This window comes from Rutilus rutilus, assembly GCF_951802725.1.
Source record: "Rutilus rutilus genome assembly, chromosome: 7".
Taxonomy (NCBI): Eukaryota; Metazoa; Chordata; class Actinopteri; order Cypriniformes; family Leuciscidae; genus Rutilus; species Rutilus rutilus.
The window spans coordinates 1,935,930-1,952,279 of record NC_140221.1 but is presented as its reverse complement, the minus strand read 5'-3'; the positions used below and the strand labels follow the sequence as shown (position 1 = coordinate 1,952,279).

Genomic DNA, 16,350 nt, shown 5'->3' with positions numbered 1-16,350 from the left:
TTTCCTCAATCATGCTGATGTTGATTTAAGACTCACTCGGTAGGGATGATAAATAATGGATTGGGTTCATCATTGTTTACGGTCTGAGAGTGGCGTGTGACCATTATTTATTTCATTTCTTGAACACCTTTGCTGAGTAGAAAATAAGTATTTTCTTTTAAACAGAAAAAAAAAAAAAAAAAAAGTTGTACCATACAATAACCCACCGCTACCATGGGCCACTCGATCCACAATGTTGACATTAGCAAAGCACTCACCCACAGGACGCCATACACGCTGTCTGCCATCTGCCCTGGACAGTGAAAACCGGGATTCATCCGTGAAGAGAACACTTCTCCAAAGTGCCAGATGCTATCGGATGTGAGCATTTGCCCACTCAAGTCGGTTACGACGACGAACTGCAGTCAGGTCGAGACCCGATGAGGACGACGAACATGCAGATGAGCTTCCCTGAGACGGTTTCTGACAGTTTGTGCAGAAATTCTTTGGTTATGCAAACCGATTGTTGCCGCAGCTGTCCGGGTTGCTGGTCTCAGACGATCTCGGAGGTGAAGATGCTGGATGTGGAGGTCCTGGGCTGGTGTGGTTACACGTGGTCTGCGGTCGTGAGGCTGGTTGGATGTACTGCCAAATTCTCTGAAACGCCTTTGGAGACGGCTTATGGTAGAGAAATGAACAATCAATTCACGGGCAACAGCTCTGGTGGACATTCCTGCAGTCAGCATGAATTAATGTGTTTGGGATGCTCTGGATCGGCGTATACGACAGCGTGTTCCAGGTCCTGCCAATATCCAGCATCTTCGCACAGCCATTGAAGAGGAGTGGATCAACATTCCACAGGCCACAATCAACAACCTTTTTTTTTTTACCCCAATGGACCCGCTTTGCTTCAGGTTGAATTATTCTGACTGGCTAAGAAATAGATAAACATAGTAATTTTCCACACCTAAACAGATAGACTGAGGCATATCTCCATCGATTATGCAGATGACACTCGGACCCTGAAGTTAGCCATGTCGTGACCTTTCAGGTCGCAGATTTGTGTTGCTGGGCGCCAACATGTTCAGAACAACAACTCAGTCAATCTCCAATAATGCCAGTGGTTCCTTAACCTTTAACCTAGAAGACTAACACACACACACACCGACACACAGCTTCTTCAGGGTTGGATTTAGCCAGGATCTAACTATAAACAGGAGAGTAGGAGAGCGCGGGGCACAGCCTAACGCGGGGTTAAATGTAACACATACCTTTTACATAGTCAGTCAGAGTCAAGCATTGTTGTGTTTCCGCTCTTTGTCTCTCGCTGCCAGAAGACAGTCTCCCGCGGATTTGTGGAAAGTTTTGATATGATTTCCTGAAGATTCTGGACAAAGAGTGTTTTGACACCATGCAAGTGCATTTTTTCATCATACGTTTTTTTTCGGTTTCTGAGTTGGGTGTGTACGTCACCAAATCTAACTTTATTTCTCTCAAGGAGAGGACACTTTAATATAACACAGTAGAGTAAAGCTTTAACAAAGAAATGGTCCCTTAAATTGGTTCCAATGACCCTTTTATGTTTTAACACAAGTTGAAGACCTTTCTCAAACACTAAACAAGTCCATATTTCATCTCTGGAAGCAGGGCTAAATGAGCAAGCACTGTTACTGTATTCCTGGCATTGGCCCAGACACCTCAGTCACCTCTCAGATATATAATACAGACATTAGAGAATACATGAAAAGAGCATTTCAGTAATCACACTGGTAACTTCAATAACAAAGTAAAATCTCTCAAGCCTAGTCATTCAACTCATTTGATATTTAGAAGGAAAAACATATTGATTAATACCTTGATTATAATCACTCATTAGATATATATTGAAGCAGCAGTGGATTCCAGAATCCACACTTCAACAGTAATACAAATAGTATGAAAACATGCAAAAATAAAACAAGACTCCATCCCATTGTTATGAAACGGCGATCGCAGGATGAATCCAATCCGTTACACTTGGGTAAATGTATTTAAAGTTTAGTTTAGTTAGCAAGATTCTATTGTAAAACATTGAATTGAAACAAAAAATATTGAGTGATTAAAAAAGAAAGGCAGTTCTGGTTTTCGAAACTGTATTACTTTAGGTTTTACGGGAATTAACTTAAATTCACAGTAAAAAAAACAGTATATTTCATTAACTGATATAATGTAAATATTCCTTCCAAAAGTATTAAAGTATGTTTTGTACAGTAGTGGCCAAAAGTGATGTCCAGCCTAGGAATATTGATATCTTCACCCTTTATTCAAATTTTTTTTTTTTTTTTTTTTTGTATGTGTTAAATGTTTTGTGGTTGGAGTCGATTGTTTTATTTGTGATAATAACGCAATACAACATGCCAAAATGCCATATTATTTTTGGCCAGGCTGTCATACAAAGAAATTATGAACACGTGTAAAAACAAGTTAGAACCAACAAAATATTAATAACCATTATATTGTGGTCAATGCATGCTTTTTTCCTTTAAGAATTTATTTACTTATTATTATTTTAATTTTTTTATGTTTTTAGTGTAGTAAACTAAAACCTGTAGCTGTAGTTTGTATTTTGTGGCAAATCATTTTGTCAGATAAAAACCTTAATCAAGTTTTGTTGTTGCTGTTCTTCCCTCATATTTAAAATATGTTAAATACATATATCCCTCACATTTAGATGGTTTATTTGAACTTGCATGGTAATTATAAACAAACCGGACATCACTTTTGGCCACTGTACCTGCATGAAATACAGATAACCACTGTATTAGATAAGAGACACATGATGAATTAAAGCTGGTCACAAATAGCGGAGGTAAATAATAATATAGAAGATGCCTGTGCCATACACACATCATGACACTCAATAAACATTCATTCTTAAATTAGTTCTGACGTCTGTGTATTCTTTCAAAGGAGAAACAAGTATGCCTGTAGTTTCAAGGATTCTTAAACTGAAACCACTTTAGTTGGCAAGTCATTCACTGGGTTTTTGTTCAAACATTAAAAGGTTAGCCAAGTTTTTTTTGGCTGGGAATGGTAATATCAGCAAGAGTTTCAGAAACTGACCTTGCTGTGCTGACTGGAATTTCTACAGGGTTTCTGCTGGCCAAAAGTAAATAAATAAAACCGCTTATTTATGGTCATGTATTTTTTATAAACCTCAGTTTTAATTCATAATGCAATGTTAAGTCTCAAATACGTTCAACTAATTACTTCTCTAAACTTTTTCTTGGCCTTGAACGCAAGTAGATCTCAGAATAAAGTTTCAGTTTTCTGAGTTAACTAAGATGGTTAATTAGAGCTACAGATCAAGGTATTTTAAAATAACATTAACTCAATTAACCGCATAGATATCGTGATGCAAACACATCTTCCAATGCACGAGTGAGTATCACACGTATCACATGTAGACAGCAAATAAATAAAAAAACGTTCCAGTTTAATCTGTGTAAAACACAACTTCTAGTACATAATAGGGATATTTCACTCTGTCCGACTCACTCAGGTTTACAGATACATATTTTTAGAGACAACTCCAAAGATGAAAGAAAAGGAAACTTAATTAATGCCAATTAATGTTATTTTGTTAACCACATGCTAGGTTAATCGATTGTGTGTGAGTAACTGCTCATTTATTCAGTGTTTTCTTGAATCTCACCACTGAATGCCTGTGGACTGGTTTCCTTGAAACTGTACGAGTCCACATTATGTATGATTTATCATATGTTTACTCCACACATCGACTCTGCCACACTTCAGTTCGATATACTGGGCTTATTTGAACCTCATTTTACGGCGAAAAATTCAAATCAATTTTGCATGTTTCTCCTTCCGATCCACAGGACTTCACGTCTGACTTCATTATGATTTAATTTAGCATCACAAGATATGTTGTTTATTTTAGACAACGAGAGGGCCTTAATAAGACATTCATTTCCAATTGATTTATTTCCCAAATGATGACAGAACATGGATACATTACAGTGTCCTTGTTACATATTGCATTTTATTGCAATAAAAAGAAAAGAACAATTGGAAGCAGCTTGAAGAAAATGTTGAATGATATAGAATATCATATTAACAAATGCTTGATGACTTGTGTTGCTAAATGGTCACTTGACTTGCAGGTAAACATATACATACAGTATATATGTATATATATATATGATTGAATCATTATATTTTCATCAACTTACGAATGTTCTGCACGAAACCTTGAAATAATTTAATGTTTAATACTCTTCATGTTGCTGAGAACAAAGGATGGAATATGTTTTCTTTGTCATTTATATTAGTATACAAGATTACCCTATTCAAATCAATGTGATAAATGAGTAAGATCAAAGGTAATCTAAAAGTAATCAAATCATAATACCTAAAATGTGAAACATAATCGATTACAATATTAAAATTGTTGTCATGTAATTTGCATTCAGTAATGGACTACAATTTGTAACCATCTACGCAGCGCTGGAAATATACAGTTGTCCATGTAAATATTCAGTAACACAGATAATGTTTCATCAAACAATTATATAAAATAAAGTTGCTCATAAATCTCAACCTTATGTGCATAAACTGAAATTCTGAACCAAAACTACCCACTGGTGTTATTATTTTTAGCATTAAGCTCCACAGGCTAATTAATGCACTTGCATCCCATAAACTCTGGTTTGTATTAGTAGGATTTTCTAAACTCTAAATTAATAGCAGTTTCTTTTGGTAATACCTTTGAATAGCCTTCGCCTCAGGATAGTTTCTCTTTCTCATTTTCCATGAGTGTAATGTGTATTGAGCACCTTTCATAACATCCTCTGTGTGCCTCGGGCCAATTAAAGATGCAGAGATAATGGTCTGCAACTGTTTCACTGTTTTGTCTTTTGCTCTTTGGTGCTGAAAGGCAATTCTTAACATTAAGAAAAAAAAAAAAAACATTGCTACTGCAATCTAATTTCATTCTGAATGGCTTAACCTTGCAATTTAGCATTTATTCCTGCAAGAAACAACGAAGCAGAATAGACTGTAAGAGAGAGAACTGAAGCGTATATAGTGTAGACTCTATATGAAGCATACTTTTAGAACCATTATGATGTTTAGTATTTACACACACACACACACGTTTCAACTAATATCTTAGGTTGTGGCATAAATATTTCATAACTGAAACATAGTGTTAACATTTGCATAACACTGATTCCATATGGAGGGGAGTTCTGTTTTCAACTAATTTCACAGTATAGGTAATATGGCACATATTCACATGCTTAATATACCACTGAATATGTGAAAGTTAATTATTTTTGCACAGACAGTAACACTCAGCTCTTGCTCAGTGAAACCACAGTCTTCCTGTAGCCTGTAGTCTATTTCTTGATGATTTGTGAGAGAAGTCTTACAGCCCTGTTTGGCTTGTGTTGTTAACTCGCCATGTGTTCTTCTGAATTGTTTTCTTTGTGCATGTGGTCTGGGTCGTGTCATGTTGGTATGTCTTTTGTTGTGTTTTCTATCTCGCATCTTATCCCCCGCCCCCCTTATTTCTTATTTGTTCATTTTCCCCACCTGCTCTCCCATGCCCTATTAATGCTCCTAGTGTGTTCTGTCCTGTACTGGTTCATTCCCTCCTGTTTGATAAGGCTGTCTGTTGTGATCAGTGCCTGCCTTTTGTTTGCTGTGTATTAGTTGTTGTTGTTTTTTTATTATGATTATGAAATTTGGCACACTTGTAGTGCTTGTCATGAATAGCAATTGGACCAATTTTGGAGTCTCTAGGACCAACTCTATAGCGCCACCACCAGTTTGAAAATTCACATATAAAGGTTATAACTTTTGAACCCTTTGTTCTAGAAAAATTAAAATGAATTCACCAGATTCCTCTCTTCGTGTTGACCACAATCAACATCTTACATTAAGACTCCGCTCATTACAGTAGCGGCCATCTTGAAAAGTACAGTATTCAGGGTTTTTTTGCTACTCCTTACAATTTTGCCCAATTATGAAAATTGACTCAGATGATCTTTGGACCAAATTGGTTCTGACGCTGAATCTCAGCCAAACTTTGATCAATCGAAATGAAAATTAGTACACTTTTCTAAGGGTCCATGCCAAATTTAGAAACAGTGCCACCTACAAGTAATGAGATCTGAAAAATGGCTATTTTTGCCAATAAGTTTTGAACAGTTTCTCAGAAAATCATAATATCGGTGTCTATGGATTCCTTGTGTTATTTTTGGTCTCTCTTGGGTGTTTGTTTACCAGTCCTGTTGGCTGAGTTCGGGATAATTTGTTTCGTTATCTTGCTCATTTTTGTTTATGATTTTTATTTGTATTTTTTTCGCAACACTATCTGTGCTTGGGTTTTGTTCGCAAAATATTAGTCGCAAGTTTTTATGCAAAAAAAAAAAGAAAAAAAAAAGAGTTAAACATACTAAATGAATCATAACTTTTCCACATACACCGATGTCTCACTCCATCCTGACCATGACATTTCGTCAGCTACACTGTTTCCTCGGCAGCAGTGCTGTCAGGACAGTTGCACCACTGTCCAGTTGTTTAAAAGTGAAAGGAAAGCTGGTAAGTCGCAGTAACTTTGAGCCGAGAACCAGGACAGCCAGATAACATCATCACAGGCCACTGTCATCCTCCAGCCCCAGGGAGAACATTACGCCTGGAGACACAGAGCAAGACTGAATAGGTTCAACAATACTTTTGATAAAATAATGCATTTTGACTGCAGGTTTGTTTCAGTGTTGCTGCACTGTAGCAGGAGTGATTGCTGAGTGTCAATGTGATGCATAAATTAAGTGCAGTTAAAAAATAAAAACTAGACAGCAATTCACAATATAAAAAGAGCCATATCGAGCTTAGAAATGCTGAGAGTTTAACAACTGTGAAGGTCAATTCAGGTACCTGCAATTCAGAATTCTACTGTTGATACACAGGAAATAAAGTTCTCTTACTTGCTGATAGTTTCCATGGAAACATCCACCATATTCTTGAACTCTTGAGGCAATAAAGCTCTATTGAGAAATATCATATTTCATCCTTGCTACTGTAGAGTAAATATCGAGAGCAAGACAAATTTGACATGGAGAGCTAACTTATTATGAATGTGCACTAGACAATATTCAAACTTTCTTCATTGTTTTTGGCTTTAAACTAGACATTCACAATTTAATGTCATAATTTTTCCCTAACCCAGAGACCTGCGTGTTTATTATGCCAAACACCAAAAAAAAACACACACAAAAAAAAACACACCTTTTTAATGAATTCATATTACATCAGTGAACAGATCTTTGTGTTACAATTGCAACCACAAACTAGAGCTGTTTCGGACTCTCACTAATGAGACTGATTATGCGTTTAATATTTAATCCGGTCACTGATAATCTTTCTTCTTAGTTTTCAGATCTCATTTGCACTTCCAAATCTAAACTTTGCGAAATGCGTTTGAATATGATCTGTACAAATATTGTTCCGTGTCATTTAAATGAAAAAGCAAAATTATTAGTTGAATAAAAAATTTCATTTCATTATGTTCCTTACAAAAAAACACTCTCGGTAAATATTGTACAAAAGCTCTCACTGGGGTGGTACCCTTTCAAAACATACTAGTACGTACATTTGAGGTACTAATATGCTCCTGTTAGGGGTAAATAAGGTATAAAGGTGTAGCTTTTGAAAGGGTAGCTCCCCAGTGACAGCTTTTTTACCATTTCTCTTTGAGAGTGTATAATTTCAAAAGGCCTACAGATACATAACTACTTTTATGCTCCTTATTTGTGTCAACTGAATGATCCTTTGATTCCTTGAAATTGCTGCTTTCGTATTCCAGAGAAAGGAAGTGGAATTTTTTATTTATTTTTTGGGGTGAGCTACTCTTCTAGTGCTCTAATGCCCGGTACACATTGTATGGTTTTGTGTTGTCCAAGATGAAAGATGACCAATCGTGGAGATTTCTGTGGTCGTGGCTCCTAAATGTTATACTGTGAGAGAGGTCTGCCAAAGACGACCGGACTTGCGATCAAAGAAAGCCTGCAATAATTGGTAACACTTCATTTTACAGTGTCTTTGTTACATGTGTTACATGTACTTACTGTACCATAGTAATAACAGTAAATTGTGCATAATTACATGCAACTAACCCTCAACCAAAGCCATGTGCTGAGTAATATTAATTAACTACAGGATTACTACCCTAACCCTATAGTAAGTACATGTAGTTAATTAATATTACTCAGCACATAAATGTATAATAACACTGTAACAATGACACCTTAAAATAAAGTGTAACCCAACAATTTTCTGACAGTGTCATGATCATCTCACAGTGTGTTTGCTTCTACGACCTGCATCTACTGACTAGCCAATAAAAATGCAACATGAAATGGCGTATTAATCAGCGCGACATGGCACTAAAACTTAAAACCACTTACTGTACCTCAAGCTCCATTTAAAAAATTGACATGCCGAGTTGGCCTCTTTTCCCTAGCCATATTCCCCTCTTTCGCTTCCTCCTTTTTTTCAGCGCACATAAAAACCACAATTGCCAAAGTGCGATTCATCTTGCACTATTTGTTCACCACTAGCGCACGATGATGATGTTTATTCTTCTATACTAACTTGTGTCACCTACGATTCAATTGGTGTCATCATTATACAGTCTGCATACATGCCATACCCAAGTTTATTAGAAGTGTGATTTTCTAATGATCTTATAGGATTGCCAAAAACTCTTTAAATCTCTGTCTTAAACCTTCACATCCAGCTATCTGCCAGTCTGCATCCCATCTTGTTGCATACAAATGAGCACTGTTTCACCAACCCAATCAGAACAACCTGGACGGACTCCGATTCAGGCCTGGATCCACATCACAGGAGTGTCGTGTCCCGTCGAGGAGCCCTGGAGAAGCGTTGACGTCTCTCACACCACCAGTGTTTGTGCTCAGAGGTGTGAAACTGATGTTTATGGTCTGCCGTGGAGGCCGAGCCAAGTGGGACACTCCGGGGATCACAGACGGGAGACCTAGGGCAGCTGTCAGCCTGATGACAGGAGGATAGTGTTTAAAGATCACCCCCTGTTCCTCTCCTGCGATTCTGGCCACCCTTTCAAGTGCGCTCTCTCTCCCTACATCCCATAGATAGCTGCATTTCCTAAGTACACGGCTGGAAGACCTGGCTCTCCTGAGCCGAGATTACATAGCCTACATTCCCATTGATGCACGGACACAGTCCATGTGCCTGGCCTTCGTATAGAGAGGGAAGCTCCATACCTCATCAAAGTGAAATCCCAAGATGTCTTCAAAAGCAGCCCAGACTCTGCAGGCTGTGTGGGAAAAGGTCACAGATTCAAAAGCTCAGGATTGCTGCATGAGTTATGTTCGGCAAGACTGCTTTCACATCAAGAGGTAAATGTGATTCATTATGGAAGTGAATCAAAACTTCATTAAGAATGTGTCATTGTACTAATAGCACAGAGACCCATTTTAATACAAAATGCTTGCAAGTGATTGTTAATTGAACATTCTCAGAGCACCTTTTTTTTCTCTCCTATTGTAGACTTTCCATATGTCAAGATCAGACGTCTAGTGGTTTGGGGCAGTGGAAGCAAATGTTGTGTTTCCTCATTACCATGCAACCACTGAATTGCATTAAAATTGGAGCTTTAAGCAATAGTTCGCCCATAATTAACTAGGTCACTTTCCTTTCAAACACTATATTTAGCCATGTCTATTAGATCAAATAATATTGGTTCTTGTGTGTCATTGATATCAAAGCCACATCTTGATGGGCCACGTGTTAATGTGTGTGAACAAGAATAAGAGTTAAAAGCAGAAGGAAATTTACAATGAGCAAAAATCCAATCTATTCCTCACACAAAACCATTGCTTCAGAAGACTTGGAATACAGTATAAATCAAATTGTTTTGAGCTTGACAGCATCCAACCCCGTTGCACAATGTAGACAATCTTGTGCCTTCTTTATACAAAAATAAAGTGAAGCCCATGCCAATCGGTTTGTTTTTATTGTTTTGTGACTGAACACATTTGCCATTGGACAAAATCTGCAAAACATTTTCACATGAGTCAGAATGTATAGAAAAAAAGGTCTTGTAGGCGAAGAGAGTGTTTTTGAAAACGCAGACCGTCACTGTGATGTTTGACATTTTAAATGTTATTATTCAAACAATGTGAACGATACATTTCAGGGAAATAAAATTATAAATAGTTTTCTTGTGTGCCTTTGATTTCAAAGCTAGTGTGGCACATCTTGATCGGCCACGTGTTCAATTGTGTAAACAAGAATGAAGAGTTATGGCAAATATTCAATTTCCATCAATTCCTCACACAAAACCATTGCTTCAGGAGACTTGGAATACAGTATAAATCACCTTTTTTTTAGCTTGACAGCATCCAACACCATTGCACAATGTAGACAATCTTGTGCCTTCTTTAAAAAAAAAATCCATGTCAGTCTGTTTGTTTTTATTGTATAACACATATGCCATCATATTCACATGAGTCAGAATGTATAGAAAAAAAAAAAAAGGCGAAGAGAGTGTTTGTGAAAACGCAATGTTTGACATTTTAAATGCTATTATTCAAACAATGTGACCGATACATTTCAGGGAAATGAAATTATAAATAGCTTTCTTATTTCACCCACACTGATTATTTACCCACACCATCCATTCAGTCCAATCCAGTTCAACCTGACAGGATGTGTTTGACAAATGAAGAGTAATTGATGCAGCCGTTGGCGTCCTCTTGTCCGGCCATCAGTCGATCCACCTCATCCTCGGTCATCCGCTCTCCCAGCGTGGCCAGAACGTGCCGAAGCTCGGCCCCCATGATGGTCCCATTGCCCTCCTTGTCAAAAACTCTCAGTCCTTCCACAAAATCCTCAAAGTTGCCCTGATCCTTCGAGCGGGAGATATGCTGCAGCATCGGCAAGAAGGTCTCAAAGTCCACCAGCTTGGCGTTCATTTCCTCCGGTCTGGGTTTTCCCAGGACCTTCAGCACATCGGCGTTGGTCGGGTTCTGGCCCAAAGCTCGCATCACGTCCCCGCACTGGGCGTACGTAATCTTCATTTCTCCTTTCGGCGTGCGGTCGAACAGTTGAAATGCCTCTTTGAACTCTTCGATCTGGTCCGCGCTGTACTCCAGCGTGATGGACTTGGGATCGAATGCGGGCTCGATGGGAACCTCGGGCTCTGGCGGAGGAGCCGGTTTGGGGGTCGTTGGAGCCGGAGCGGCGTCTTTCTTGGGTTCAGCCTTCTTGGGTTCTGGCTTCTTGGGCTCGACTTTCTTGGGAGCCATGTTGCTGATGTGAGGAGTCTCCTGGATGAGTGGGGAGAGTCAGAACAGCAGAATGGATGGCAGGGAGCAGCTCAGGGCAGATTGTCGGTTAAAGCTTTTATATCATTTGACCCCAGGGAGGAGAGATCAGCCTGACAAGCAGGTCCTATAACACACTATAAAAGGAAGAAATCCAAAATAGACCTGGGCGTCAACAATGAGCTATTGTTCCCAGCTGCCACTGGTAGTGACAGAGAGACTCCTTTCAAAGCCCTGGGTTTACACAGACTGAACATCTCATTCATGAGCAATGCCTGTATTAACAACCAACCATCCAAGCATTCTCAATCCTGAATCTCCTGAAACATCGGATGCGTGTCAGAATATGTTCACATATTTAGATATAATCACTGTCGGTCTGTACTCCTGCAATATAATGCTAGCTATAAGGCTAAATTAAATGTTTTTTTACCAAACAAGTAAAACTTAACAATTTCAAGTATATTGTTACCTGTATCTTATTTAATCCGAGGATCAATTCTAGGCCAAATATAACAACAGTTAGTATATTGAGGGAGTGTGTGACAGCTGGACTTTAACAACAAGCTGTGTAAGGCCTGAGATATAAGGAGGAATGTGTTTGGTTTGGCCATCTGAGTGTATACAAGCAGCAAATGTCCTTACTGGATTGGTTTGTAACACTGAATTCTGTCATCAATCCACTTACAGTAGTCAAATGTGACAAGCAAGTCAATTCCTCAATACACACTGTTTCAAAGCAGCTCTACAGAAAATCATGATGTTAATGTTTATATATGCAGTCCTTATAGTTGCATTCAGCAGATAATACAGTTCACAATTTTAGATGATATAAACAATCAAGCAGTTAACATGAGTTAACTGTACTGTACTGTATGCATGCGAATAAAGATGGATATATTCAAATTTAGGTTCACATTTTGTGTTAATATAAACAATCAAGCAGTTTTGCTATATAGTGCATATCCCTCTACTTGTGTATGATGTATGTTTATACAATATATCCAACTTTATATAGAGCTGTCTGATTATTTAGTATACATTTTGTGCAATATAGTATATACTGTGTGTTTGCAGGTGAATTTGAATGATATTGACATTGCAACTGCAATTGAAGCAAACTTTTATATTATACACATAATATCAGGACACACTGCACCTTTTTCACAGAAAGAACACGATTAAATGATGTTCACTTGATTGCATGCATTTGTTGAGTAACACGGACAGTGTGTGACCCAGCAGTGAGTTAAATCACTCAACTCCAAGAGCTGTTCGGATGAGATCAGGTCACGCTGCGTTCTGTCCTCTGAGCAAACACCGCGAGCAATCAAATACGTTTCAATATAAGACCATGACGGAGTGCAGAGGCCAGATGGATGTCTCAAAGGTGTGTCGAAATCAGTCATTGCTACAGATATTTACGTATTCCTTGAAGACACATTTCACTCAAAGCGTATATGGATGAATATGCCATCAAACACCATACGACACGAGAGTGTGAAAATCCTTCCAGTGCATTTTCTCAAGAAATATGAGCATATTTAGAAAGATGGAGTATCACATTTAAATGCCATATGTTCTATCATATGAATTACTGCAAAACCACATTAAAAGAGATTGCCTGAAAGAGCAGCACTGCATATTAAACGGATGGTTCATCCCAAAATATTTTTTTTTTGTTTTTTTGTTTGCTATGCTGATATTCTTACCATGAAAAACAAAAGTAAAGAAAAGCACTTATTAAAGTCTGTGCGACTCATGCACCTTATATATTTCATCAGTCATCTGTTGTTGCATGGAAAAGAGCTGCATGAAGGTTCTTCCTTTTATGTTCCAAAAAAAAAAAAAAAAATGATGATGATGATAATAATAGCATCATTCAGGTTGCAGCAACATGAAGATGAGTGCAAATAATGATGGAACTGAAATACTCTTTTAAGAGCATCCAGCACCTGCTCATCTGCACCTAGCAATCTATATTATTCTCAACAAAGTCACCTCTAATATCAGATAATGCCGGCACACATTTGCTTTCATCAAAATGCAAAACCGCATTCAGATGTACAACAGCGACAACAGCGAGAGTGCTGATAGTGGCCAAATGTGTGTTATGTAACCGGGTAGACTTTCCCCTGTGCTCTTCAACTTAAAGGCTTCATAAATATTTATTTGCTGATGAGGGACCTGCAGTTCTTTGTTCACATGGAAATGATTCAGTGCGCCTCTAGAATGAGATGACAAAGCTTGATGGAAATGAGAGCCACTGAGTGTCCTTCTGAATCTTCTCTTCATCGGGCGAAGGTTAATCAATGTGCAGTGGAGCTCGTCCACTGTGGAGAGCAATGAAAGGGAAAATGTGCTGCGAGGAGGAAATCTTTCTAATCAACGTACGCTGCGACGCAAAGATCTGAAGCTTTCTTTTGGAAACTCTTTCTGCTGGATGCGATATCTGAGCTGTTTAATCACACCTGATAACAGGTGAATATGCACACAAACATACAGGACACGAATGTTTCACAATCACTGCTGCGTTTGGCTGGCTTAGTTTTGTACTGATCGTATGTGAATGTTCATCAGAGAATGTGGTGATGGTGTGCATATAGTGGCTGTGAAATGGCTCTCAGAATTGCATTCAATCAGAGTTTAGGGTTTAGGTTTAACTCTACTTTTAGATTTTCTTTTTATTTTCGACTATTTAGGCCAAAATGTAAGATTTATGTATTTGAATTGCGTATAAAACTTCCATTCATTTGGATTGCACAGTTTAAACAAATAAACTCAATGTGTGATGAATATTCATCAGTCATACATAATTAAAACTGGTCAGATTTCTGTAATAAAACACTGAAAGTGTTCTAAATGAACAATAACCAGTTTATATATATATATCATCAAAATGTTTAAAAAAAAAAAATCTCATACATTGTAACTAATTTAATATTGCTTTAATTCACCGGATTTTACAAAATATATATATTTTTGTTGACAGTTAGCATGAGACAAAATTGCACATTTCATATACAATTGTAGTCATAATGTCCATCCTTAATTCATACATACTAAAAGTCATAATGACATTATGATTTTGCAGGATTTGGTGTTTTCTCTCGTCACAAATGAAGAGATTATCCCACTCGAAAGTCGTCAAATAACCAGATCAAATGGCATAAATTGGTGTGTCAAGATAACACACACACACACAAAATAGTAAACGTATACATGTATGATGCTGTCTGCAGTCTTCATGATTAGATATACGTTAAAGGATTAGTTTTTGTATAGACTTTGAATGCAGGGACAGAAATTTCTCAGACTTCATTAACAATATCTTCATTTGTGTTTCCAAAGATGAACGGAAGTCTGAGGGCGAGTAAATGATGACAGAGTTTTCATTTTAGGTGAACTAACCCATAAACTTGTTTGTTTGTCACATTTCCTAAATTCCCATTTCATTGCAGTGCATTTGCACAAACAGTGTCCGGTTGCATAAACAGCTTAGACTGGTCTTAAAAGAGAGTCATCTAAAGTTTTTCATCAAGACTGACTTTAACTTTTTAAAGTCAGTTACATAACATGGTATATCGGTCTAATTCGAATAGGGAAAGTAAACACGCTTTGAAATCGCTGGTGTTTCTGACGTCACAAACTACCTTGTAACCAATCAGATCAACGTGTGATCGTCAACCAGTGGATCTCTGAGCTGAGTGAGTGAGTGGAGGCGGGGCTCATTTGCATATTCATAGAACCACGTATACTAAATGAGGGTGTCGAGTTACAGTCAAGCAAAATTTAAGGCATGAATACATTTTTTTCAAAGAAAAAATATTTAAATATGTCATTTTGGTGATCAAGGGTGAGTTTTAAGGGATAAAATGATTGACTACAGGGGGACTTTAAGACACAGTGTCTAAGATTATGCAACCGGCCCCAGCTCTCGATTTCATCTGAAGTCAATACACTACAGGACCGTATTGGAGAACCCTGGAATCGAGACCGCTGTGTGTCTGTGTGAAGTTTGATGTTTTTATGGATGTTGTCAGGTCAATGCGACCTTTTCACAGGAACTGCCCCAGATCAATGACCTCTGACCCTTCATGCTCTCACTTATAACAGTGCCTTCATCTTTATTGATGGACTACACATTAATGGTTACAAGGTCATGACCTCTGCTTTCTTCTCATACATTCGTTTCTCCTTAATCCAATTGGCAAATGATGAATTAATGAACCTGATCTATTTCATCTGTAAGAGCGAGGGCATATGAGGATGAGACCGATTTGAAGTGCTAATCTATTGCAGCGACTATCATTTTTTGCACACCATGCAATTCATCATTTCTGACGGAGGCAGTCAAACAGTTGTCTCGCATAATTGCGTTATTCATTTACCTCCGCCTTTATTGATCACACTGGTCCGTCTCAATCTCTTACCCGGAGAAACTGGATATCTGAGCTCAAGGGTTAAGAGCGCAATGTTATCTTCGAGGTCAGCAGAGGCGGCGTGGCTCGACAGCTTGTCTATGCTTGTTAAACTGTGGCTTTGGTGTGAATGTTGAGTGTGAGTTAGTGGAGACACAAGACCGCTGTTTGGAAATCTAGTGAGATGCTTCGCTATCATTAGCCGCGTTTCTGCCGTCACTTCCGGGGCTTCCTCGGGCCAACGGTCAGGGTTTTTTGGTCCAAAGAGGGCCAGTTCGGGGTCATTAATGATTTCATACCAGCTAACATCAGCATTAACGACTTTTAAAATCATTTTAGCTCAAAACTGTCTTTCAGACATCAGCGAGTGCTTAAAATAACATCTGTTTGTGATCTGATGTGGATTCTAATCAGAAAAAGGTAACACTTTATAATAACTGAACGCTATTAATCATTAGTTCAGCATTACTAAACAGTTAATTCATCATTTATAAAGCATTAAGACATTAATCAGCAGTTTATAAATACAGTTATAAATGCTTTGTTCTTGATTTATAAGCATATCTATAATGTGTTTA

General features: G+C 38.0%; 1 protein-coding gene across 1 annotated transcript; it reads right to left on the bottom strand.

The window, feature by feature from the left end:
• Positions 1 to 10,022: 10,022 nt before the first annotated feature.
• Positions 10,023 to 11,400, bottom strand: LOC311293403 (myosin light polypeptide 6). Its single transcript, XM_084413642.1, has one exon. It carries the CDS (start codon positions 11,331 to 11,333, stop codon positions 10,722 to 10,724), a length of 612 nt encoding a protein of 203 aa, XP_084269768.1. The 5' UTR covers positions 11,334 to 11,400; the 3' UTR covers positions 10,023 to 10,721.
• Positions 11,401 to 16,350: the final 4,950 nt, after the last annotated feature.